The sequence below is a fragment of the Mustela putorius genome, unplaced genomic scaffold (genome assembly GCF_011764305.1).
Source record: "Mustela putorius furo isolate JIRA1106 unplaced genomic scaffold, ASM1176430v1.1 tig00000275_pilon_pilon_pilon, whole genome shotgun sequence".
Taxonomy (NCBI): domain Eukaryota; kingdom Metazoa; phylum Chordata; class Mammalia; order Carnivora; family Mustelidae; genus Mustela; species Mustela putorius.
The window spans coordinates 2,141,223-2,168,901 of NW_025421341.1; the positions used below are offsets into that span (position 1 = coordinate 2,141,223).

The 27,679-nt window shown below is 41.8% G+C and overlaps 1 protein-coding gene across 1 annotated transcript in view; it reads right to left on the reverse strand.

Moving 5' to 3' along the window:
* The window catches only part of DNAH7 (dynein axonemal heavy chain 7), a 254,346-nt gene that overhangs the window by 7,836 nt on the left and 218,831 nt on the right, over positions 1-27,679 (reverse strand). The window contains 8 exon segments of the mRNA XM_045078496.1: positions 843-1,020; positions 2,391-2,543; positions 6,170-6,382; positions 6,384-6,401; positions 15,712-15,849; positions 17,355-17,540; positions 22,314-22,475; positions 26,989-27,189. Coding sequence (XP_044934431.1) covers positions 843-1,020; positions 2,391-2,543; positions 6,170-6,382; positions 6,384-6,401; positions 15,712-15,849; positions 17,355-17,540; positions 22,314-22,475; positions 26,989-27,189 — 1,249 coding nt within the window.

The following is a 27,679-nucleotide window of genomic DNA, read 5'->3' on the forward strand; positions in this document are numbered from 1 at the left end:
CTTACATGCCCTTCGGGTATTCAACAATATGACCATTCTGAGTGTGTTGGGAATAAAAATAAAAGAAAAGAGCAACTGTCCCAGGATTAAGTCCTTGGAAACTCCAGTATTCAGAGGAGGAAAAGCTAGCAAAGAAGCATGAATGTGTCCAGTGAGAGAATCAGGAGAAACCCAGGGAGAAGGATGTCTTCAGAAGGAGAGTGGTGTCCACGGATGAGAACTACGAGTTTAAGACGAAGACTGAATTCATGGGATTTGCCAATAAGGAGGTCATTACTAACTCTGTTTATTACTAACGTCAGTTTATTGGAGAGGATGAGAGGTAGGTGGGAACTAGGAAGTGAGAACCTGGAGAGGGCATGTAAAGACAATTCTTGGAAGAAATTTGCTATAAATGGGAGAGAGACACAGGACAGTTGCTGAGGGTATGTGGATGTTAAGATGGTTGGAATTCTTTGTTGATTTTTTTTTTAAAGATTTTATTTATCTATTTGACAGACAGAGATCACAAGTAGGCAGAGAGGCAGGCAGAGAGAGAGGAGGAAGCAGGCTCCCTGCTGAGCAGAGAGCCCGATGCGGGGCTCGATCCCAGGACCCTGGGATCATGACCTGAGCTGAAGGCAGAGGCTTTAACCCACGGAGCCACCCAGGTGCCCCTGTTGATTTGTTTTTAAGGTGACAGACTGTAAAAGTATAGTGCATGTTGGTAAGAATTTCTTTTCCTCAACTCTTTGAGAGTAACATACATGATGATGAAAATCCTGACAGTGGAGCAAAGCAAGCAAGACCGTTTTCTGTTCCGTACCTGGATCGAAGCCAACTCGTTTTGTCTGCGCACTCACCGTCTTCCGGGGCGTGCTTGTACTCCTTGTCCTCCATCACTTCGTAGTCGAACCCGAGAAGGTCGATGGGGATGGTGTATTTCCTGGCGTAGTTCTGCTGGGCACCCGTCAGGAAGGCTTGTGTGAAGAAGAAGCCGGAGAGCCAGAAGACCGGAGGAGGGCCAACCTCGTACCACTGCTGCGGTGACACAGCACACGTGTCGTGAGGTTGCAGCCTTGCAACTTTGAATACAACAACAGCTTAATAAAATTCACCCCAGCACTCCCCCTGTTATGCTTTAGGTAGACTCATAAGTGAGCCAACACATTCAGGAAATAAACTTGACACTGTCGAGGTTTTAAAAAGCTACTTATTCGGTGTATGTATTCTGACTTCCATTTCACAACCATTGTCTCAGCGGGGATGTCACAATGTGGCTTAATGCAGAAGTGAATGTCTCTGTAGGTGCCTAGTGATTCCTTCCAAAAAGCTCCACACAATGATGCATATCTGATATACGTTGTTGCACAATATATCATGTTCCATAGTTGACTAGATCCCTATAACATCTGGTAATATTTTTCCCATTTTTTTCTCTCTCATCATTGCTGTCCAGTAGAATATTCCTTTGGAAGTTTTCCCACCTACTTTACCAAAATACAATAAAATCCAACATATGGAAACACAGTATTATACAAAGACCTTATTAAAGAAACCATAGTGAGAGCTTAAGATATTATAAATATCAAAGATACCCAAATAATTCTGTTCATATCATACTTTAAGAAGCTAATTGACTACTGATTTTAAATAGAAAATTATAGAGGTCAAATGAGTTTGAAGAACTTTTCCCTGTTAGAGTCCAAGGTAGAACCTTCATCGTTCAAGAATAATCTTGTTTCTTTAGTATCAACTCTAGTCATAACAAGAAGGCTTGTGTTATTCAAGGGAAGTTGAGTCATTTTATCCCTGCAGAAATTTTCTCACAGGCAATTTTGATGCATTATGAACAGTATGTAGGAAATTAATACTTTTAATGAATATAATTAATAACATAGTTAAGCACCAGTATTGCCAGATAATTAGGAGACAGGTTTCTGCGCACTCAACATTTCCAAGACAATTCGCCATGGAGATTATTACCGTGTTGGGCTGAACCAGCAGTCTACTGACTTCATGATCTGGAAGAATGCTGGACAAGGAAAAGATAATGCTGCTTGCTAGTAGCTTGCCTGGCTTTCTAAGGTGCTCTGCTCTAGGAATCTATTTTGATGCTTAGTATTTAACGTAAAAAATCAACACAACCAGTTGTTTTCTCTCTTCTAGCATCCCTGACTTGAGTGTGTTGTTTATCAAATATGAACACCTGTTCCTAAAGAAGCTTTCAGAGATTCTGTTTTCCATATTCATATTTTGACAGTTCAGTGTAACAGTTACATACATTATATGCAATACTGAGTCGTGGTCATTTGTGTCTGGGATGCACAGAAAAACTAGAGAGTAATGTCACATTAGGCATCCTGATGAAAATGAAATGAAACCATATATGATAGTTTAGATGAACTCACTTGCAAGAATTTCAGTCTTGAAAGGAAGTCATTCACATAGCTCCCAAGTGGTTTAAGGCTTGGGTATGATTTACCCATCCACATTCCTGGAATTTTGACATTCAGAATGCTGCTAACCACTTCTTCAAGATCTGTAGACATCACCACAAGCCCCTGAAACATTTGGTTAACATGATAATACTGATTTTGGACACCCCTCTCTTAAACATCCTTTTCATTATCCTTTGTTTAAACTTGTGATGAAAGCTGAGTCATATAGGAAAAAAGAAAAGATACATTCTTTTGCTGACAGTAAGTCATGGAGTCATTAAACTATTCCTTACAAAATATTGACAATTTTACTTTTAATCAAATTTTTGTGAAAAATTTTCTTACTGGGATATAATTGACACGTAACATGGTAGAGTTGACCCTTGAACAAATGGATTTGAACTGTATGGGTCCGTGTGGATTTTTTTCAATAAATGCATTGAAAGTTTTTTTTTTTTTTTGAGATTTGTACCTATTTGAAGAAACTCACAGATGAACCAAGTAACCTGGAAATAATGAAAACTTTCAGAGAATGGTATTGTAAGAATACAGTACATTATACATGTTATGTGTTGACTGTTTATGTTATGGACAAGGCTTCCAGTCATCAGTTGGCTATTAGCAGTTAAGTTTTTGAGAGGTCAGGAGTTATATGTGGATTTTTGGCTACAAGGGGGTCAGCAACCCTAACCCTCATGTTGTTAAAGCCTCAACTGTATTAGTTTCATAGATACAATATGATGGTTTAGTATTTGGATATATTGCAAAATGGTCACAATAGTCTGGGTAACATCTGTCACCATACATAGTTACAGTATTGTTTCTTGTGATGAGAACTTTTAAGATTCACTCTCAACAACTTTTGAATTTGCAACAGTATTACTAACTACAGTCACTGGGCCATACATCGCACTCCCATGGCTTTTACGTCATAACTAGAAGTTTGTGCCTTTGACTTCCTTCAGCCTTTTGCCCACCCTGGAAAAATCTTAATACTCAGCTTCTCACTAGCTACTAAATCACAGGCTAACTTGGACTTAGTTTACTGCCTTTTTTTTTTTTTTGCCTTTAAAAAAATTTTTTTTAAACTAACATATAATGTGCTGTTTGCCCCAGGGGTACGGGTCTGTGAATCATCAGGCTTACACACTTCACAGCAAGTTCACTGCTCTTTTGAATCGACAACTGTTACATCTCCTGTCTTCTTAAAAGAATAGTGATGAATATAAAATTAGAAAAATTGTATGAAATCCTTTGGAAAGTTAAAATAGTCTCAGCTCCACCTATGAAGTCTAACTGATCTTATCCCATTTTGTTAATTATTTAAGTAAACTCTTTGCCCAACATGGGGCTCAAAATCATGACCCTGAGATCACGAGTTGCACGCTCTACCAATCGAGCCAGCCAGGAGCCCCAGTCTCACCCATTTTGAATCACTGGTGGACATATGTGAAAACTTTGAGGCCTTTAAAAATTACTGCCTCCTTGATCTTACAGTTGGGCCAGTTGCCATCATCGCTTCTCTTTTCTCTCTAGTGGACAGAATCACCCCACTAACATACGGAGAAGATTTTAGAGTAAATTCACTATGTTCAACACCCGCATTTCCTTTGCCTCCTTTCCCAAACCCGCTAAAACAGCAGTAAAAGAATTTATGTTTTAAGGGCATAAGCCTACAAGTGCAGAAAAAAATTAGGGCAGGGCAAAATGGCAGCACAGTTTTGGGAGCTAGAAAGCATGTGGACTGTTGGCAGGTGATGTTTTAGTCGGGCGTTAACCGGATCCTGACCAGCAGAGGAGAAAGCCAAGCAGCAGCCAGACATCACCGGGGAATACCCAGCAGTGTTTGGAACTGATGGCCCTAGATGAAAGTGAGGAGTGGAAGGTGCTGCCCAATGAGAAGGGTTATTGAAATTGGGTTTCAAAAACAGATTTCTGGGACTTCTCCCCCAAGTCTGCACATTGCCTACCTTGAACGAAACGTGCAAGGGAGAATAAGAAATCCCTGGGGGCTGCCAGGCTCAGCTGGGGAGCAGATTACCACCCTGAAGTCAGGAATCACACGAACGAATGTACACTGGATGCGGACATCCCCGAGCCCATCCTCCCCTTTGCCCCGGAATACCGGAAGCCAGGCCGTTCTCTCCCAGGAAGGACACGGGAAGAACCAGGTCAAGGAGAAACCAAGGATCCTGACTGCTGCTTAGCCAAACATTCCAGCCAGAGGACACCGCAGCCAGCCCAGGAGACCCCGCTTTCCATAATAGCTCCTATTCAACCACTTAGCTCCTCCTCCAAAGCTACGACAGAAACAAGCTCGGCTGGAACATCGATAGGACGATTGCTGGCCGCCTGCACACTTGCTCCCCCACAGTCCTTCCTGCAGGGGTCAGAGTGAACTTCTAAAAATATAAAACAGATCATTTCACTTTGTTGCTTAAAACACTCTGAAGACCTCCCCTTACTTTTATTTTTTAGAACAAAAGTCATGATCTTCAGCATGGCCAACGAGGCCACGATGAGTCTGTGGTTCTCTCTGTCCTGTTTCCCTCAGGCTCACTCCACTCCAGCCCCGGGAGCCTTTCCTAGTGTTCCCGGACCAGGCCAAGCCTGTTCTCATGGTCTTTGCACTTACCATATCCTCAGCCTGAATGTTCCATGGTTTGCCGTGAGGTTCGGACCCCTGCGGAAGGGTCAGCACCTTTCACTTTGTGTCAGTCGTCTGACACAAAATGGGTTTCCCACCCATCGTGGGAACTTAACATTTATCAAAATTATACATTTATTTGAAATTTTTATCTCCCTAATCAAAACTTCGCTCTATGGGGGCTCCAGGTGCCTCATTTGGTTAAACGTCTGACTCTTGATTTCAGCTCAGGTATGAGACTGAGCCCAGCGTCCAACTCTGCGCTGGGCGTGGAGCCTGCTCGGGATTCTCTCCCTGGCCCTTGGTCCCTCCCCACTGTCTCACTCTCTCAAAAATATATGTGCTGCCGGGGCACCTGGGTGGCTCAGTGGGTTAAAGCCTCTGCCTTCGGCTCAGGTCATGATCTCAGGGTCCTGGGATCGAGTCCCGCATCGGGCTCTCTGCTCAGCAGGGAGCCTGCTTCCTCCTCTCTCTCTCCCTGCCTGCCTCTCTGCCTGCTTGTGATCTCTGTCAAACAAATAAATAAGATTTTAAAAAAATATATGTGCTGCCGAAGTGAGCACTCTCTCTCAAAAATAAAATAAAATAAAGATTGGTTGTTTATTTTTTTTAAAGGGTGGGGGCGCACCTGGTGTCACAGTTGGTTAAATGTTCGACACTGTTCCCAGCCCAGGTCATGATCTCAGGGCCGTGAGGTCAGGCCCCCGACTCAAGCTCAGCGTGGAGTCTGCTCAGTTTCTCCCCCTCCCTCTGCGCCTCCCCCCACTCCTTTCTCTCTCTTTCAAATAAATAAACCTTTAAAACTTAAGCTCTATGAAAGCAAAGGCTTGGTCTTTCTTACTCCTTTGTGTTTTCTTAGCATGTATCCTATCTAGCAAACTATGCCATCGAACACACTCCATAATTCCTTACCCACTTACGAACTGTCACCCCCAGAATCCTACATGGTCTTCCAGGGCAGGGATTTTGCTTCTCTCCCCAGAATGCAGAACGAACAGTGTTTGCACACAGTCTCTCCCCCAGTAAATATTTGCTGAGTAAAATGAATGATAAGTTATTGCAAAGATTTTTCTTTTATATATTTCCTTGTATATTTCCTTACCTTGATCGCTTTTTGAATATCAATGCACGAGTCCCTTATGGTCTGCAACAGTTTATTGAACCTTCCCATCTCTTGGACAAGCACAGTGTTCATGCTCTGAGTATACGTCGTCGGGTACCTCCTCATCGCGGCCTCAACGTCAAAGTTGTGGGGAAGTTTGCCCAAGATGTCGCCAGCAACCTCATCTATGACTTCATCTGAGGATTTTGCACCAGGCGTCTGCTGAACGAGACTGTAAGGAATGCAAGCGAACAACGAGAACTCCTCGGTAAGCTGTAGGGATGGCTGAGTAGGAAAGCTCCGAAGGTACACTTTGTGCGAATGAGTACTATTCTCCTCTTTTACCAAGGATTCTTCTCTGCACAAGACGGACTGAAGTGGTTAAAAACAGGCATGGGATGGGGAGTCAGGAGAAAACCAGTGTTAGGGAGGAAGGAAGAGGGCGTGGACAGTTGTCATGGGCAAGAGAGGGTCTAGGGCAAGACAATGAGCCACACACTGGGCTACGTAGGTGGAGCGGGTGGATGGCCCCGGAGCGAGGGAGAGAAGCGTTTCTGCGGGCGGGGTCATTCAGAAGCGGTGAGCTTCAGCAGCTGGGAGACGGGAATTTGATCTTGCCTTGAGAAGCTTGCCACAAAATATATTTGCCAATAACTCTGGTGCCTACTGGTTGCCAAAAGCAGAGATATAGTTTTGTCCTTGAACCAGAAGGGCAAAGAAAATTAGCTCGTCTCCTCAAAGCAGTTGCAAGAGTTATGGAGAAAGGCAGACTTTAGGGATCCACACTCAAACAAAGGAAGGGGAACTTCATTTCAATTTTTATTTTTTATGTTTATAGTGGCAGGGTGCGAATGAATCTATATATTTTTGGAAAACCATTTAAATCCTCACAATAAATGAATGTGTGTATGTACGTGCGCATGCACGTTGAGAGAAAACAAGCACAGTTAGAATATAAACGAATATATCTCATATTTTTCAAGCCCTAGGAAATTGTGTTTAGTCTTATTTCAGATTTTGTATTTCCTGGTTTCTTTACTGGCGCTTAGGCATAAACGCAAGAGCTCTGCCAAAGTAACATTCCCAAGACCAATATTTCTTGTTCTAATTTTTTTTCCTGTTCTGTTTTTTTAAGATATTTTAAATACATAATGTAAAAGTTTTGTCATTGTTAACTTGCTCTCCAAACTCTGCTGTTCTGGTCTCTTTGCCACTGAGATGTGGTAAACCCAATGTAGAAGCAATGAACTCCTGCCTACCCATTAGCATAATTGTACTTGCCAATCTGAGGGTGAGGATATTGAAAGAGGCTGTTTAATTACATACTGAGAAAATACCCCAAGTGTATTTAGACTTATCGGTTTGGTTCTGAGTCATTTTCTGTTGGAATGAACCTACTGTTGTATGTGTTCTGTAATGTGGCACACCCCATCAACCTTAAATAAAGCCAAAAGCCACCCTAAATGTCCTGTTGTCACTCCCCCGTGTATCACATGTGTCTAATACTCCTGGACATCTACTTACTCATGTCTGTGCATATACTTTTGTACTCAGGAAAGAACTTATTTTAGTGGAATTAACATATGTAAATATGGATGTAAAAAATAGTCTTTTTTCTTTCTCCCTTATTGGAAAATGTCATCAGACAGTAGACCACAGTGAGGAGTACCATGGACTCTTCCATCAAGGACAGCACACCACTTTATCCTCCTACTACGGTTCTTTTAGCTCCCCCCACCACGCGCCATCATCTCTTATAATCTGCACTGCTCGCTCCTGGCCCATCTTTAGAATCCAGAAAAAGTTTAGCAGTATGGTTCAGAAGGCAGATTCTGGAGCCAAACTACTGGGAATCAGACTGCTTTGAGTCCTGGCTTGAATTTGTACCTTCAGCAAGCTACTTAATCATTCTGTATCTGTTTTCTAGCTGTAAAGTGGGAATAATAAGCCCTTACCTCAGCGGACTGCTGTATGCATCGCACTGTTACGCACGAAGCACTTGGAACAGTGTCAGCATAGTCAGTACTGTGTCAGTGTTGGCTACTATCATCATTATTCTGAGATTCCATAAAAGTAAAAACATCCCTAGAAGTCAGTTCATGGGATAATTCACTGGACCAAATAAGTCTTCTTATTCAAATTTTACTCAGTCACTAGGGGAACTCTTACCATTTGGACTAATCTGTTTTCAAAAATGAAAGAAACCAATGACTGAGCATTTCTGCTAAACAAGAGAGGATCTCCTAGTAGAAGAGCAAGATTAAATGTTTTTTATTCAAATACACTGACTCGTGCCTATGGCATGCTGAGTTCTAATGCCTTAAATTACTCTCTGACATGTGATTTTATTTATGCTCTCATAAGTGGAGCTGCATGTCTACAAAGTGTCAATGATAGTTTTCTCCTCAACCCTTTTGTACATCCTTACTTCCTGTTGCAAGTCTTGAAATATGATGTAATCTGATAAAATACTGATGTGAAAGAAACTTTCTATGTAAACTACGTTACATGTTCTGGAACATTTGAAGAAGATAAGTCACTTTATCGGTTGCTGTTGAATTAGTAAGAGACTAGGAAACAGGCAAAATTTTAGACTGGATTCTGGCATCAAACCTCTTCCCACGTATCACCACGCCCACCCCGCCGCACCCTGCAGGGCCATCCTCCCCCGGGCTGGTGTGACCGTGAGCCCAGGGGGCAGGCGTCTCTCCCAGCGGACCCACACAGGCCCCCTGCGCACACCCAGGCCACTGACCACGCACTGCTCCGAAGCATCAGCTTCAGTGCTGGTGGAAAGAGATTTTATTTGCTTATTTATGTAAGAGAGAGGGGGGGGGGGGCAAAAGCATGTGCACCAGAGGGGATGAAACAGAAGGAAAGGGAAAGGGAAGAGGGAGGAATCTCAGGGAGACTCTGCACTGAGCATGGGCCCAGCGTGGGCTCAACCTCATGACCCTGAAGTCATGACCAGGCCCGAAACCAAGAGTCAGATGCTGAACTGACTGAGCCGCTCAGGAGCTGCTCTCCTGGTGGAAATAGGACCAGGCTTTCTTGCTCTTTCCCCCCTTTCCTTTGGAATCAGGTTTAGAGGTTTTTTTTTGTTTGTTTGTTTTTTACTTTCTTTTTTTCTTTCTTTGGATCATGCTTCCTTCCTTTCTTTTTCTTTAGAAAACGATCTTATAGTTTTTTGTTTGTTTCTTTGGGGGGTTTTCTTGGCCCCTTTTCCTTTTTTCAGATCAGGATTTTTTTTTTTCTTTTTAAATCAGGCTTATTTTAACAAATCAAAACACACCTAGTTAAAGGCCTAAACACTCCCTATTGCAAGAACCAAGGAACTCTGCAGAGGACTGACCCGTGGGAAGAGCAGCCCAACCGCGAGGGCAGCGCACACAGCACACACGGAGACACCTGCAGGAGTGCCAGGCCCTGGACAGCATGCGACTCCTTCCTAGCCTTACTCTCAGTCAGTAAGTAATTAATAACAAAAATAACAAGTGTTCAAGTACCCGAAGACAGAAACCCAGACGTAATGCCAAGATGGGGGAATTCTCTGCTGAAGAAAGATCAAGAAGAAATCACAGCCAGGGATTTACTCAAAACAGATCCAAGCAATATGTCTGACAAAGAATTTAGAACAGAAGTCATAAGAACTCTGGCTGGACTCAAAAGAAGCACAGAAAACACTAGAGAAACCCTGGCACAGAGATAAAAGACCAAAAAACTAGTCAGGCCGAAAAGAAAAAATGCTGTGACTGAGATGCAAACCTGACTGTATGTAATCACTGTGAGGATGGAAGGAGCAGGGGAACAAACAGGTGATACAGAAGATAAAATTATGGAAAATAATGAAGCTGAGAAGAAACGGGAAAGAAAACTATTAGATCATGAATATAGATTTAGGGGACTCGGCAATTACATAAAGCATGACAATAGCCATATTATAGGAGCCCCTGAAGAAAAAGAGTGGGAAAAGGAGGCAAAAGGTTTATTTGAATAAATTATGGCTGAGAACTTCCCTAATCTGGGGAAAGAAACAGGCACTACAGTCCAAGGGGCACAGAGAACTCCCCTGAAAATCAACAAAAACAGATCAATACCAAGACATATATCATAGTGAAACTTGCAAAATTCAAAGATAAAGAGAGAATTCTGAAAGTAGCGGGAAAAAAAATCCTTACCCTACAAAAGTAGATATATAAGGTCAGCAGCAGGCTTGTCCACAGTAAGTCGGCAGGCCAGAAGGGAGCAGCATGAAATAGTCAATGTGCGAAGGGGAAAAATATGCAGTCCAGTGTACTTTACCCAGCAAGGCTGTCATTCAGAATAGAAGGAAAGATAAAGAATTTCCCAGATAAGCAAAAACTAGAGGAGTTTGTGAACACTAAATCAGCCCTGCAAGAAATACTAAAGGGTGCCCTTTTAGTGGGAAAGAGAGACCAAAAAGCAATAAAGACTAGAAAGGAAACAGAGACAGTCTAAAGGAAGAGCAACTTTACAGTTTTAAATGGCACTAAATCATATCTGTCAATAATGACTCTGAATGTAAATAGATTAAATGCTCCAATCAAAAGACATAGGGTATAAGAATGATTAAAAAAATAAGACCCATGATACGCTGCTTACAAAAGACTCATTTTTAGACCCAAAGACACCTGCAGATTGAAAGTGAGGGGATGGAGGACATTTCATCATGCAAAAGGTCATCAGAAGAAAGCTGGAGTAGCCATACTTAGATCAGACAACTTAAATTTTAAACCAAAGTCTGTAATAAGAGATGAAGAATTGAACTATATCATCATCATAAAGGGGTCTACCCAACCAGAAAATCAAACAATTGTAAATATTTATTCTTCTAACTTAGGGTCACCCAAATATTTAAATCAATTAATAACAAATACAAAGAAACTCACTGATAATACAATAATAATAGGGAACTTTAACACCCCACTCATAGCAATAAACAGATCATCTAAGCAGAAGATCGACAACGAAACAAGGGCTTTCAATGACACACTGGACCAGATGGACTTCACAGATATCGCCAGAACATTTCATCCTAAAGTGGCAGAATACACATTCTTTTTGAGTGAACATGGAATATTCTCCAGAATAGATCACACACCAGGTCACAAATCAGGCCTCAACCAGTGCAGAAAGATTGAGATCATACCATGCATATTTTCAGACCACAGTATTATGAACTTTGAAGCCAACCACAAGAAACAATTTGTATTGACCACAAATACATGGAGGTTAAAGAACATCCTACTAAAGGATGAATAGGTTAATCAGGAAATTAAAGAAGAAGTAAAAAATTCACGGAAGCAAGTGAAAATGAAAACACAGTAGTCCAGAAACATCTGGGATGTAGCAAAGCAGTCAAGGAGGGAAGTATATCGCAATGCAATCCTACCTCAAGAAGCAAGAAAAATCTCAAATACACAATCTAACCTTACACCTAGAGGATCTAGAAAAAGAATAGCAAATAAAGCCTAAAACCAGCAGAAAAATGGGAATGATAAAAGATTAGAGCAGAAATAAGGGATACAGAAATTAAAAAAAGAACAGCAGAACAGATCAACAAAACTAGGAGCTGGCTCTTTAAAAGAATTAACAAAATTGATAACCTGGCCAGATTTATCAAAAAGAAAAAAGAAAGGACCCAAATAAATAATCACTAAAGAGAGGGAAAGATCACAACCAACACTACAGAAACACAAACAATTATCAGAGTATATTACGAGCAATTATATGACAATGAATTGGGCCATCTGGAAGAAATAAATAAATTCCTATAAAAATATAAGCTACCAAAACTGAAGCAGAAAGAAACAGAAAATTTCAACAGACCAATGACCATCAAAGAAATTGAATTAGTCATCAAATATCTCCCAAGAAACAGGAGTCCATGGTAGATGGCTTCCCAGGGGAATTCTACCAAACATTTAAAGAAGAGTTAACACTTAATCTTCTCAAACTGTTCCAAAAAATAGAAATGGAAGGAAAACCTCTAAACTCATTCTATGAGGCCAGAATTATCTTGACTCCAAAACCAGACAGAGCACCCTACTAAAAAGGAGAATTAGAGGGCCCCTGGGTGGCTCAGTCAGTTAAGCATCTGATGCTTGATTTGGTCTCAAGTCATGATCTCAAGGTTGTGAGATCGAGCTATGTGTCCGTCTCTGTACTCAGCATGGAGTCTGTTTGAGAGTTTTCCCTTCACTGCTCCCAGTCCGTTTCCTCTCTCTTTTTCTTTCTGTAAGTTCTTTCTAGCTCAGTGAAAGCTAGAAACCTACACTCTCACTTTACTGAGATTTCCGAGTATACTTTTCATATTGCCTTAATGTAGCAATAATGTGTTTATGCATTTGTTTCTTTGCACATTTTGTCAAATATTAAAACTCTACTTTTGGGTCAAATATTAAATATTAATATTTAATTTAATATTAAATTTAATAATATTAAATTTGTCAAATATTAAAACTCTACCAAAACATTTTAAAAAAAGGAAAATTTCAGACCAATATCCCTGATGAACATGGATGCAAAAATTCCCAACAAGATACTAGCAAATTGAATCCAACAGGATGTTAAAAGAATTGTTCACCACAATCAAGTGGGATTTTTTTCCTGGACTGCAGCAGTGGCTCAATATTCACAAATCAATCAACATGACACACCACATTTATAAAAGAAAGGATAAGAACCATCATTCTCTCAACAGATGCAGAAAAAACATTTGACAATATATAGTACCTTTCTTGAAAAAAAACTTCAAGAAAGTAGGGATAGAAGGAATAAAGCTGAATATCATAAAGGCCATATATAAAAGACCCATAGTTGGGGTGCCCGGGTGGCTCAGTGGGTTAAAGCCTCTGCCTTTGGCTCAGGTCATGGTCTCAGGGTCCTGGGATCCGGCCCCACATTAGGCTCGCTGCTTAGTGGGGAGCCTTCTTCCCTTTCTCTCTCTGGGTCTGCCTCTCTGCCTACTTGGGATCTCTCTCTGTTAAAAAAAAAAAAAAAAAAGAAAGAAAGAAAGAAAAAAAAAGACCCATAGTTAATATCATCCTCAATGGGGAAAAACTGAGACTTTTCTCCTAAGGTCAGGAACATGACAGGGATGCCCACTGTTGTTCAACATAGTACTGGACATCTTAGCCTCAGCAATCAGGCAGCAAAAAGAAATTTAAAACATCAGCAAGGAAGAAGCCAAACTTTCACTATTTGCACATGACATGATACTCTATGTAGAAAACCCAAAAGACTCCACCAAAACATTGTTAGAAATAATATATGAATTCAGCCAAGCTGTAGGATATAAAATCAACATACAGATATGTTGCATTTCTCTACAACAATAATGAAGCAGCAGAAAGAGAAGTCAAGGTGTCGATCCCATTTACAATTGCACCAAAAACCATAAGATACCTAGAAATAAACCTGACTAAAACAGTAAAAGATCTATACTCTGAAAACTATAGAACACATATGAAAGAAATTGAAGATGACATAAAGAAATGGAAAAACATCCCATGCTCATGGATTAGAAAAACAAATATTGTTAGAATGTCTATACTACCCAAAGAATTTACACATTCAATGCAATCCCTATCAAAATACCACCAGCTTTACAGAGCTAGAACAAACAATCCAAAAATTTGTATGGAACCAGAAAGACCCCAGATAGCCAGAGGAATGTTGAAAAACAAAAAGCAAAAAACAAAAAACCCAACAAACCCAAAGATGGTGGCATCACAATTCCGGACTTCAAGCTCTATTACAAAGCTGTCATCATCAAGACAGTATGGTACTGGCACAAAAACAGGCATGTGGATCAATGGAACAGAAAAGAATCCAGAAGTGGACCTGCAGCTATATGGCCAAGTAATCTTTGACAAAGCAGGAAAGAATATCCAGTGGAAAAAAGACAATTTTTCAACAAATGGTTATGGGGAAACATGGACAATGACAAGCATAAGAAGGAAACTGGGCTACTTTTTTACACCACATGCAAAAATAAATTCAAAATGGATGAAAGACCTAAATGTGAGACAGGAAATATCAAAGTCCTAAAGAACACAGGCAGCAACCTCTTTGACCTTGGCCATAGCACCTTCTTACTAGACATGTTACCTGAGGCAAGGGAAACAAAACCAAAAATGAACTACTGGGACTTCATCAAGATGAAACTCTTCTGCACAGTGAAGGAAACAATACGCAAAAGTAAAAGACAGCCTATAGAATAGGAGAAGATATTTGCAAATGGCATATCTGATAAAGAGTATGATCCAAAAGCTATAAAGAACTTATCACACTCAATACCCAAAAAACAATAATCCACTTAAGAAATGGGCAGAAGACATCAATAGACATTTTTCCAAAGAAGACATCCAGATGGCTAATAGACACATGAAAAGTTGCTAAATATCACTCATCATTGGGGAAATACAAATCAAAATGACAATGAGATACCACCTCACACCAGTCAGAATGACTAAAATGAACAACTCAGGAAAAAACAAATGTTGGTGAGGATGTGGAGAAAAGGAACACTCTTGCACTACTGGTGGGGACAGAAACTAAGTGCAGCCACTCTGGGAAACAGCATGGAGGTTCCTCAAAAAGTCAAAAATAGAGCTACCCTATCACCCAGCAATTTCACTAAGAGTATCTACCTAAAGTATAGAGAAGTACAGATTTGAAGAGAGCACAGGCACCCTGATGTTTATGGCAGCACTATTGACAGCAGCGAACTATGGAAAGGGCCCAAGTATCTGTTACGTGACGCATAGATAAAGGAGATGTGGTGTGTTTATACATATGTGCACACATATATGTACACACGCACACAGGAATATTTCTCAACCATCAAAAAGAATGAAATCTTGCCATTTGCCATGTCGTAGGTGGAGCTATAGGGTACCAGGCTGAGTGAAATAAGTCGGTCACAGAAAGACAAATGCCATAGGATTTCACTCCTGTGTGGCATTTATGAAACAATATGGATGAACTTAGGGAAGGAAAAATAAAATAAGATTAAAACAGACAGGCAGGCAACCCATAAGAAACTCTTAACCATAGAGAATGAAGGAAGGGTTGTTGGGGGCGGCGGGGGATGGGCTAGATGAGTGATGGGTATTAAGGAGGCACTTGTGATAAGCACTGGGTGTTTTACTGGTGAATCACTAAATTCTACTAAAACCAATACTACACTATACGTTACCTAACCTGAATTGAAATAAAAACTTGGAAGAAAAAAGAAAATACGATGCACTTGAGCACGGTTTCTGTAAGAAAGGCGAAATGGAACTCCTAGCAGCTAAATGATACTCAACGATTCTTTCCCAGTCAAAAGGCTGATGGGGAAAAAGAAAAAGCCAACCCGAACCATATGCGCGTATACTTCATGTTTAAATTCATATTTAAGGTACATAGGAATTTTCATCTTTTCCTTAAAATGGTTCTCCGCTGGAACAGATGGCCCACGCTGCTCGGGCAGACTCCCTTCCAGCCGCAGAAGTGGTTCCTGCTCGAGCGCATACCTGGGTGAGGAGAATGTTATCAAACAGCAGTTGAGTTTCCGACTGATCTTTGGTGATATCGGCGTTGGCGTTCATCCCAAAGATTTCTGGGGCAGGGTTCAGCGGCAGAGTCTTTGTGTATTCGATGTAGCTCTTGTGCTGCAAAGATGAATACCAGAGAGTCAGGAGGTTAGAAATCAATTATCCTGTAGAACTTTCTCTCTGAGAAGAGAAAATTTCCAGTACTCGAGTTATTGGGTGGATGAGCCTGTGGAACTGGACACCAAATGCTTTCATTTTCTTTCAACCTGGTCCAAAGTTAAAAAAAAAAAAAAAAGGAAACATTTAGGAAGAAAAAAATAAAATGTCCCATTCAATTGGAATGGATTTTAAAATGGAGAGAGGCATATCCCGGCCACCTTATTTAGACAATTTCTTCCAGAGAAATTTTTCTGTGCCACATTTACTGATGATTGTTCTTCATTGATTGCAATAAAAATAATTTTTTTCTCTTTACTCTGATTTTTCTATTTCCTTGTGTGATAAATCCATGTAATTCAGAAAAGTAAACATTACCCACATGCTTATTAACCTGAGATAATCACCATTAACATTTCTTTTTATGCATATGCACACACATTCTATATTTTATTTACATGGACTTCTGTCAAAATTGCAAACCTTTCTTCAGGCGCACACAGTCATACCAACACTTATAGACACATATGGTGGGTGGGGCTGGGGGCCTGGTCACTGACGGTTTCTCAACATGGGTCATGTTCCATACACCTGACTTCATCTCGCCTTTTTCTCACGTGAAATCCTGATACCCCTGGTTCCACATGTGGGCCTCGTCCCCTTGTCTAGTGACCGAGGCTCTGATCTTCTCCTCATCCCTTTGACATCTGCTCTCAGCTAGCATTAACCCTAATGGCCTATGTGGTTATGGTATGTGCCTCTGATGTATGTGGTCATAGGTTTAACTTTCAATACATGCCCTTCTGACTTTTTGGGATAAAATGAGAACCAATTAAAGAGTCCTGGGGGTCCCTGGGCGCCTACTGTGTGATCATGTGAAGGCAGATACCGCATCTTCCACTAGGCAGCCCTGGAAACAGGAGCAGAAGGAAATGGACTCTTGGCATTAGATGGTTCTGTAACTCTCTTCCCCTTTCTATACGTGTGGCCTTGGGCAAGTCATTTAACTTCAGTCAATCCGCTTTCTCATTTGTAAAAAGGGCTGAGTAATAAAACCGATGTTAATTGGATGCTCTAGTGAGATAATTACTGTACTGCTTTGTAAATAAGTAAGCATGATCAAGATATTAACTATTCTTGTTAACATCATTTTGTAACCCTTCTCGTGTGTATTTCCATTTTAACTGGGGACAATGTCTTTTTATCAAAGGGTCAGATTCATGACGATAGAATTTCAGGTCACTAAGAAAGATCTTCTTGGGCGAGTGGCGTTTCTGAAAGTCCTCACATTAGAGCAAACAGCAAACCACTACCTACATATGCATGAGGTTTGTTTCAAGAAGGCTGGAAAAAGCACACATGATGGTTAACCAAAAAAATGAGGCCTCTGGGGGGAAAACAGTCACCATTTTATCAGAGGAATTTCAGGTTTTACTGCTTTTCGTTTTCTGGAAGGGCGTACTTACATCGCCAGAAGGAGGAACGAAATAGATGCCGCTTGAGTCGAATTTATAGCTTGGGTTTTGGACTAACTCTTTGTTGAAGAATTTGTTCAGAATGCTGTGCAGCGTGCGCCGGTCCCAGTCGTCGGTCACGCGGCCTCCGTAGTTGCACTCCCCTGTCATGTACCGCAGAGCCTCGTACGGCAGTTCCTGGAACCCAGAGCTCGAGTCACTCCACCAGCGGGGAGTTTCCAGCCGCGTGCAGAGCCCCGCAGAGCTGTGACACCTGCTACGTGCCGGACGCAGAGTGAGTGGGACCAGAATCCCACCCCTGAAACACGGACCTTGCCGACTGCCATTTAACACAAACCCAATATAATTCAGAGATAATCAGGATAAATTTCCTGCGGTTTTTATATCCCTCTGGGTTGGACAATTGGAATCCCTGTACAGGCAATTTTGCATATGATTTTTTTACCAAAGCTCAGATTGTAAGATGTCTTTTACCATTTCATGAAATACTCTTTTAAAATATTTTAATAATTTCAGCAACAGAGGAACATGGGGGAAGGGGAAAAAACTGAGAGAGGGAAGCAGACCATAAGAGACTCTTAATGAGAGAACAAACGGAGGGTTAATGCAGGAAGGGAGGTGGGGGAGGGGCTAGATGGGAAATGGGCTTAAGGGGGGCACTTGGGGTGAGAGCTGGATGTTATATGTAAGTGACGAACTCCTGAAACCAGTATCACACTACATGTTTACTAACTAGAATTTTAAAACTTGAAACAAAAAAAAAACATTTTAAAAACTATCTTCTAATATTGAACACTTCAGTCACTCCTCATTAACTGCTGTGTTAAATTACGTTTCATTAAATATACATTTCTTAAAATTTCTAATGATTCTTTGATTCTTGAAAAGAAAAATACTATGTCAAAGATACAGGAGTTTATAAAAAGCAATTGATTAATGTCACTAAGCTACTTTTTCTTTTTTTTTTAAGAAGGCTCCATGCCCAGCATGGGACCCAATGTGAGGCTTGAACTCATACTCTGAGACCAAGACCTGAGCTGAGATCAAGAGTCAGACACTTAACTGAGTGAGCCACCCAGGCGGCCCACCAAACTGCTTTTCTGAAAGGCTATAGTAAATGTAGGAATCAGTTTTAAAATGTTTGCTAATTTGTTTGACCAAAGATAAGTAATATTGCGTTAATTTGCTTTCTTAGAATATCAGTGGAATTTATAGTTTTTTCATGTTTAATAACATGTGTTCTGTGAACTAGCCTACCCATTTTTTTCAATTAAAGTTTTAATAGATTTATTATATATGTATTATAATATATAATATATGTTACATATTATATATACTATATATGCATAGTATACATAAACTGTTTGACATTATCCTTTTTAATCAAATTTTTGGAAATATTTTTTCCCTTTAGTTTGCTTTTTTATTATATTCTCTGATATGAAGAATTTTTAAATGTTTATGAGTGCAAAAGTATTAATTGTTCATATTGTAATGTGTTTTATCATCAGCATAAATACCTAAATATCCACCAGCAATTCAGAGCATTCTATGTCTCATTGCTCTCAACAAAACTGAACATTATCACTTCGGGGAAAAAAAACCCAATGGTTAAACAATAACATTGTTTAACTCCATGTACATTTTTAAATTTTTAAAAATATTTTAAAAATATTTTTTATTTTTAGTAATCTCTATATCCAGGGGAAATTTACTGAGTCATGAGTTGGAAGTGATAAGACTTGTTATTTGTTAGAACTAGAATAAAAGGCAGAGAATTTAGGAGAACTTGTATCAGTGACCGTTTTTCCACAAGACTTTGTGGAGAAACAAACAGAATCAGGACGAACTCCAGCATGTTTCTGTTCTTCCAACTTCAAATGTGATGGGAGTTTGATCAGATGCACGCACTGCCTGGACTTGCCTTGTTAACCTCATAAAAATGAATCATAGCAAGAAAACTCACTGGCAAAGAGAGTAGGCAGTATATGAGGTAGACCAAAGGTGAACCAGCTGGCCTCTGGGAGGGCCTCCTGATGCAGAGGAAAGAGGAGAGGGGGACGTGTTTGATCACGTACAAAGGGTTAAACCTGCCAACCTGCCACAGAACTGATGGTAAGATGTTCTTTCTCTCAGCAGCTTGATCGCAACCAGCCGATCACACTGGGGAGTGCATTCTCCCAGGGGCCCAGGGATGCTGGCTGGGGCTGCAGAAATCCTGGCAGCTTGCTGCTGGGCCCTCGGGGATGAAGTTTGAGACCATAGATGGAGGGAGTATACGTGGAAGCAAAGCCGGAAGTCAGCAACTTGTAAGCAAGGGTGTACACAGAGTCAGTCAGTTTTGCATTGCTTATTAGCAAAAACTAAAAAGGAAATAGAATCCTAACGGTGAGCAAAGGGGGAATGCTGCGTAAGCAGCCATTAAGCAAAGATCTCTGTCTACTTTGGAAGTTGTCCACAATATATGCAGAATGAAAAGAGCAAGCTGAAAATGACTGTGTGAATACGATTATGTTTTTCAGAAAAAAACTTGTGTGTATATTGTGCTTATGTATGTATGACTTATATGCATATAGGAAAACTTCTGCACAGATATGTCCTAAGCTATGAAATTGGTTGCTTTGGAGTAAAAGTAGAGTGAGAGGGAGGGGTGGGCCTTAAACACACACACACACACACACACACACACACACACACCCCTACCAACACAAGCAAAAGAAAGCCACTGTCCATCTGCCAAGCAGATTATATCTATCTACTATTATTTTCTTCTTTTCCAGCTTAATTTTTCCTATGTCCTTTCTTTAACCCAACAGGAATTACATAGTACAAATAATCTAACTTGTTTTTTTTCTAATAGCAAATAATCAATAATCCTATCATAATTTATTGAATACTTCTATCTCCTATTCATTTTATTTTTTCTCTTTGTTTTTCTTTTGAATTCTAGTTAGTTAACATATAGTGTAGTATTGGTTTTAGGCGTAGAATTTACTGATTCATCTCTTACATATAACACCCAGTGCTCATCACTGGGTAACGCTGGTGTTACATATAATACCCAGTACCCATCACCCATTTACTCTATCCGCTCCCTCACCGCCCTCTGTCCTGTTCCTGTTAAATGCTGCAATTACAATGCCGAATCCTACATGTGGTATTGATGCCATTCTTATTGAGAGCTTGAAGATCTTTCCACTCATCATGATTCATTCATAAGACAGACACTGAGTCATCTACCTCCTATACATATTTAGGCACTAAGTATACAAGAGTAAACAAATCAAAATCACCATATAGTCTAGGGCTCATAATCTGAAAGAATGTGTTCTGCTCAGCACCAAAATTTGTCATTCGCAGCGTCAGGCATGCATCAGCAGCTCTGTCAAGACTTCCCGAGCGAAGTGGGGCCAGGGCACCCATGTTTCTGGCTACTGAGCCAGAGTATGTTAGGGGAAGGGTAATGGATGATAGGCAAGTAGATCATAAAAGACCAAAAATCTGGAATCATCTCCTGCTTTCATCCATGTTCACCTACAGCAATAAGGATTCTCAGCACAGTGCTGGACAAAGGACACACGACCTAATGCACGTAGAAGTGTGCCAAGAGGAGGCACACTTGGTCCTGAGTCTGAGACGGTTGTTCAAGAACGACTCGCCAAGGCGAACAAAGATGGCGCACAGGAACAGGCACTTGAAGTAGAAGGAAAATATATGAGGAGGCTCGGAGATGTGAACAGCGCATCATAGTGAGAGCAAAGCAGGGGATTGTGGGAGAGTGACACAGCAGTCCCCACTTGTCCGCAGGAGATGCGCTCCAAGTTCCCCAGTGGATGCCAGACACCTCCGAGAGCTGGGCTGCCCATGTGCACAAGCCTATGACAGAGTTTATGAGTCGGGCACAGTAACAGGTTAACAAGGATAACATAGTAACTAATCATGAAATAGAACAACGACAACAATCTATTGTCATAAAATGCAAGCGAGCGTGGTCTCTCTCCAAATATCTTAGCGCACTGTACCCACCCTTCTTGTAATGAAGCGAGAGGATAAAATGTCTCCGTGATGAGAGAAGCGGGAGGAATGACACGGGCATCGCGACGTAGCATTAGGTACGACTGACCTTCTGGCAATATGTCAGAAGGAAGAGCCTCTGCTCCCAGACTGCCCCTGACTGCAGGGGCCTGAAATTGAGGACAGCAAAACCGAGGAAGAGAGGGCCCTCCGGTGTCGGACACGGGCTCGAGCAGGGAGGGGAGGAGAGGGTAGTAGGTGTGGCTCGGGAAGGATAAGGAGTAACTGAGTGTCAGTGACTCCCAGATTTCTAGCTTGAGGTTGGGTGGGAGTTCTATTACTCTGCTGCAGGAAGAGACTTGAAAATGGGTCCTGGCAAGAGTATTCCTTAAGATAATCGTTCCTCATTCTGTTGTTTTTCCAAAATGTCCCCTACTTCTTGACCTGCTCTCCAACCACTGACATTGGGTGGTCACCAACAGTCAATCCTTAGTTCTTTTCTTGCGCTACAAGGCCTTCCTTTTAAATTTCAGATGTTCTCAGGTCTCTCTTCACACTTTAAGAAAGTAAATCTCTGGTTTGTGCTCACTTCCTTCTCTTGGGCTACATTTTTCATTTCAGAGCCCGGTTGATTTATGGTCTTCCCAACACCTTTCAAAATAAGTATAATACACTCACTTCTTAGATTCCCACACATTAATGTGTCAAACAGAAATGATAAAATATAGGTTCCTAATAGACAAACCAGTGTCCTAACCACCTACAATAGCAGTTATGATATCCTGTTATAACAAAGTATTACTTAAGATGCTGTTGAGAATTATTCATTATTCATTTTATAAGAGTAGAAATTAACCGGAAGTCCCTGCTCACTATACAAACACAATGTGATAAGGAACAAAATAAGTCATGTCCTCGCTGTGGTTTTTACGATACCTCATACTGGTTCAGGAACATGTGGAGTTGCTGTACACTGATTCTTAGGTCAGTCTCGTTGAACTCATAAGGAATATTCCACCCCAGGGGTCCAAATTTCCGCCTCTCTTGTACCAAAGCATGAAAGAAACAGAGGCCGTAAAGTAATTTCTTGAATTCCTCCTGTAGTGAAAAGAAATGGCACCACATCATTTCCCTCCTAACATTACATTATACTCACCATTTTTTAAACTGAAAGTAACTTTTTGTTTCAAATATATCCATCCCAAAGTACACCAACACAGAATTCACTATTTCTACAGGCTATTGAGGCAAAAATATGTCCATTCATACACATGTTCAGTAGACACACACAGCTATGGATACCAGGTTTTTAGAGAGCACAGAGAGCTTGTCTGTTTAGTGTTACCTGATAGGCTGTTGGCGGTTCCAACCAAAGCATAATGAGGCAAGAAGAATGAATTCCAATGCGTGGTTCCAGACCACCACGGAGAAATTTCAAAGGAGACAGTTTAAACCAATTAAGCAGCTCTACAAGAAGGACTTTCAGATTAAAACTTTACAGCCTCATGACTTCCCAAGTTGCTCTTATGTAATAAGAAGTCTTACAGTTACTTTGAACGGCAAAGCCAGCTTTGAATCAGCAATCAGAACGTGCAACGCACCCTCCACGAGAATGCTCTAAAGTGGTCACAAAAGAGTTTGAGAGAGGATTTGTGACTATTTCCTTGGCAAGAGCAAGGTGGCTGTGCTGGGAGCCCTCTGGCCCCCATCCCCAAGGGAGAAAGCAGCACGGGGTGTCGTCTTAGTCCAAGCCAGTGAGAAGGAATCAGTGGGGTCCGTCAGAGAGCTGATGCACATTCTCTGCCAGGCCAGAGGGAGAAGTACAACACTTCTGCCTGCCAGAGCGGAGCCGTGAAGGCTGCAGGCTAGTGGACTGGGAGAGGGAACCGGGGTCCCGCTCCGATGGCCGGCCAAGCCAGTGCCCAGCCCAAGGAGCGCACGGGGAGTTGGGTTAAGAAAGTCAGCCCCGGGCGCCCCCGGCCGGCTCATTCCGGTAAGTGTCTGAACCTTGACTTCCCTTCAGGTCATGACCTCAGGGTTGTGAGATTGAGCCCTGCGCTGGGCTCTGTGCTGGATGTGGCGCCGGCGTAAGATTCTCTCTCTCTCTCTCACTTTCTCCCCTTCCTCCTTTCTCTAAAAAAAAAAAAAAAAAAAAAAAAAAAAAAAAAAAAGGAAAAGAAAGAGGAAAAAGAAAGTCAGCCAGGGGTCCTTTGAAACATTTTTTGGTCAAGAGGACTTGCATCTTGGGGTGAGAAAATCCCTGCATAGGAGCCTGTATGAAGTGAATGACCCGACCCCCAGCAGACGGGGGTCCGGAGCGGCCCGCGGAAGGAGTAATGGAGTCACGGTCGGAGGAGTCCAGAAGGGGAGCCCAAGCAGAACCCACGAGAAAAGTCACAAGAGAAAAATTCAGCTTTAAACCCCTGCCAAGTCCAGAGAGCCCCAGGCCATCGCAGCCCGGGCCCAGAATGCGCCTTCCCCCTGCCCCGGGGCTGCGCGTATCCAGACCGAGCGGCCGGGCTGAGCAGCCGCCTGCCAGCGCGTCACAGAAAGAGGGACCCCGACTCTGGCCTAGTCTCGCAACCGCACGAAGCCCACGGACCACAAGTCCTAGCGACGTTTCTGGAGAATCAAAGCCTACATTTTACGTAAAAGCTAAGTATAATTAACATACTACACTACACTTTCTGATTTCTGAATCAAGGCTGGCTTCGAAGTTAAAATGACCACAAGTCATGTCATTATGTGACAGTAACCAGAAGAGTCATGATGTTGCCCAAAGGTTTATCCAAGAGCAGATGGAAATGTCCCCTGTGGAGTAAACTGAAAGGGGGAGTGGAGACAAGACAAAATAGCATCAGTTTAACCACAGAGGTAGGGAAAAGCGAGGTGACAGGTGCTCTGTGGGTTTGGGAACTATTTTACTTCGTTTCATTTCGTTTCATTTCATTTCAAAGTAGGCTCCACAACAAGTGTGGAGCTTGAACTCAGAACCTGGAGATGGACCCCGAGTTGAAATCGACTGAGCCACCCAGGCGCCCCTTAGAACTATTTTATATATGCTGCAGAACAGAGCAAATCGGTCAACGCGCCGATGATGAGAGAGCCCGGTGCCCAGTGTAGGAGAAGGGACCTGCACATATGGAATGAGGGAAAGTAAGACTGAGCCCTGGGTGATCCGGTGGAAGTCAGATATCCTGTTACAAATTCTCACCTCTGAAGTGTGGGAATGAGAACGTACGTGTGCATGTCCTTATCTTAGGCACGTATAGGTGTGTATGTATTTGTATGTGCGTGTATGTGTGTGAGAGTACGTGCATATAAGTTTTCTGCCCTGAAAGGACCAAGAGCCAAAAACAAGGCAGTAGTACTGAGCTCGTCTAGAACCCAGATCTAGGTCTCTAGAACAAGGACTCCACAGAAGACCTTGGTTCTGTGGCTGGTTCCAGGGTTGAATGACAGATCAGCCTGCAGCACCTTGTGCTAAAAAAGTAAGAAGCCTAAGTAACACGATAACAACAACAACAGCAGCAGCAACTATAATAGTAATAAATGATGGGACCTAGTACAGAGGGGCCGGCTCGCAGGTGCTCTGCTGACCAAACTGGGGACAATTTGAGCCAAAGACTTAAGGATGGTAATGACCTGTAAATCGCTGGGAGAAAAAGCAAGGAATTTGTGAGTCCGTACAACAACACATACGGAAAGGGGGAGGTGGGAGGGCTGTTGCAATCGAGAGCGGCAGGTGTCAAATACGGGTGGAGCTGGAGTTGGAAATATCACAGGAAATTACTACATCAGGCAAGGTACTCCACTGACGCTAAAGCTGGGCCGGGAGTGCAAGCCATTGGCGTGGCTTGAAAATGTGTCCCCAGAGACTGATGATTAGTTGCCAGGGGCAAAGCTGTGACCACACACTGAAGAAATCAGAAAGATGCCACTTTTTCTGGGTGATCAAAATTCGTATCAGTAGTGAGGGAGACATGGATATTGTGTACCTCCCGATGGGACAGTCTGAGGACACAATTTCACCAATGTCCTATTTTGGCTAAAAATGTGTAACTTGAATCTAATTGTGAAGAAATACCTGACAAGTGCCAAAGGAGAAATGTTCTGTTAAAAAAAAAAAAACAAAAAAAAACAAGAGGAGATGAATTCTTCAGAAAGGTTCATATCCTCAAAGCCAAAGAAAGGCAGAGGCAATGTTCCAGATTAAAGGAAGCAAAGAGACATGGCAACTAAAGGTCATTCTAACCCTAAACCAACCTGCAGTGAGCAGGGAAGGTGCCCTAGAGGACGTGATTGAGTCAATGGACAAATATGGGACACAGGAACCTAGACAGTGAGTCCTTGCCAAATCCACTAAACCAATAACGACACCACAGTAAGATAATATCGCTATTCTTAAGAAATAGACCTCAAAGTATTTATTTAGGGGTGAAGGGTTGTGGCATATCTACCTTACCCACCAAAGCTATGTGTTAACAGGAGGTGAATTGGGGTAAAGGGCATAGGACTGTTCTTCATCCTACTTTTATCCTCGCCACTTCTCTGAAAGTTTTAAATTATTTCCCAGTAAGAAGTCAAAACGACAAGGATGATGTAATCTTTTGGCTTTTGAGGAGATTGGGCTTTTGGATTCAATTGTGTTTCTTAAATGCCCAGACTTCCAGGATGTGTGACTTCCATGGAGAGACCTTCAGATCTAGAAGAAAGGGAGTGAAATGTTGCCAAGGGGCTTCTGTGCAGCCTGTCACATGCGGACAGGCCCTCACCACCTCCCTGCGCAGAAGCCACTCTGTCTGGTCCCAATCAGTGCCAAAGCTACTCAGACAGCGGGTCTTAGAAGAGCAGGATGACATTGGACTTGGGTTAAAACATAGGGGCTCACTCTCTTTCAGGACCTAAGACTTTTGTTTAATCAAAGTCCTTCTTTATTTTTAACGTTTTCTTTGGATGTGTGCTTAAACATATCCCGATATCAAAAGCATGAGCTGTTTAATGGCAAAACTTACCAAGGTTCATAACCCCTCTTAAAAAGAAACTCTTCCATTTTTAATTATGGTAAAACGCTGTGAAACCATTTTAGGTCACAGACACTCACACACAGAATTCTAATCATGAAAGCAGTGGGTGGTTTCCCTGCTTGCCTGGGAACGCTAAAAAAGACCCTTATGAGTCCCATCAATCAAGGAGTAAAATCATTTTGGCTCTCATTATAGTTATATGGAGGAAATATTTTTATGTTTTAATTTAAAGATATGGCTCCAAATAGCAGAGGGCTCAGTTAATATCCTGAAACAAGATTCTCCAACCTTGCAGATTCGTACTGGGAATGGCTTACAGCTGACTTTCTAAATAGAAAGCTACATTATTAATGACACCCCAGAAGATCTCAGCTGAGCAGAAATGAGGCTGGTGGTAAAATTAAAATAAAATATTAATACAATTGACTTCAGCATAGTCAATAATCAGTAATCAAAACCAACGGCACTGCGGGGCAGGAGGCCTATTTAATTTGTAGTTTTATTCAGCCACACACATCCGTGATCACCAGGGGCCACTTGAAGCCTTCGCAGGGCTGAGGTAACAAGACTTAGCCATTACTAACAGGCTTTTTGCAGCTGCCAAAGAACTCTGGGTCAGAGATCGGGTCCATGAGGTATGATCGAATGATATTAGCTCGTAAACCTTTCGGTGCTTCATTGGTCATTTTCACGCCATTCTGCAGGACAGACACGGGGAAGTTTGGTGATGGGTAACTTGTCAGCCAAATACGGAAATCTGGATGTGTGGATTCTGGGCTTAACTCCTGCAAAAAAGGAAATTAGACATGAATGGGTACGTGAAATCCAAGGGAAATCTCCGGATCGTATGTGCACGGGATGGCTTGGAGTGGGAGGAGGCATTTCTACAAAAGAGAACCTACTGCTGCAATCGAAGGCACGAGTCTTAAAACTGGATTCTGTCCCCGAAACAACATTCTTCATTGAGAAGGCCCAGTGTGTTGCCATGCTTCTCGATAAATTTAAATCACAGGGCTATACAGTTCACAAAGGTATTACATAATTTAGAGCTGGCCACAGTAGAGACTAAGACATTCCAAAAAAACCTTATATCGTAACTGATGTTGCTGAAATATTTATAGCTATAATTCTCTGCCCGAGAGCCAGATGAAGAATAATCCATTCTTCTTGCAAAGAATAGTAGCCGGGTTGTGATGTGAGAATGAGAAACAGAAGTCAATAGTAAACCAAGCAGAGATGAAAAGGAGAGAGAGAGAGCATTTTGAAAGGTGAAGC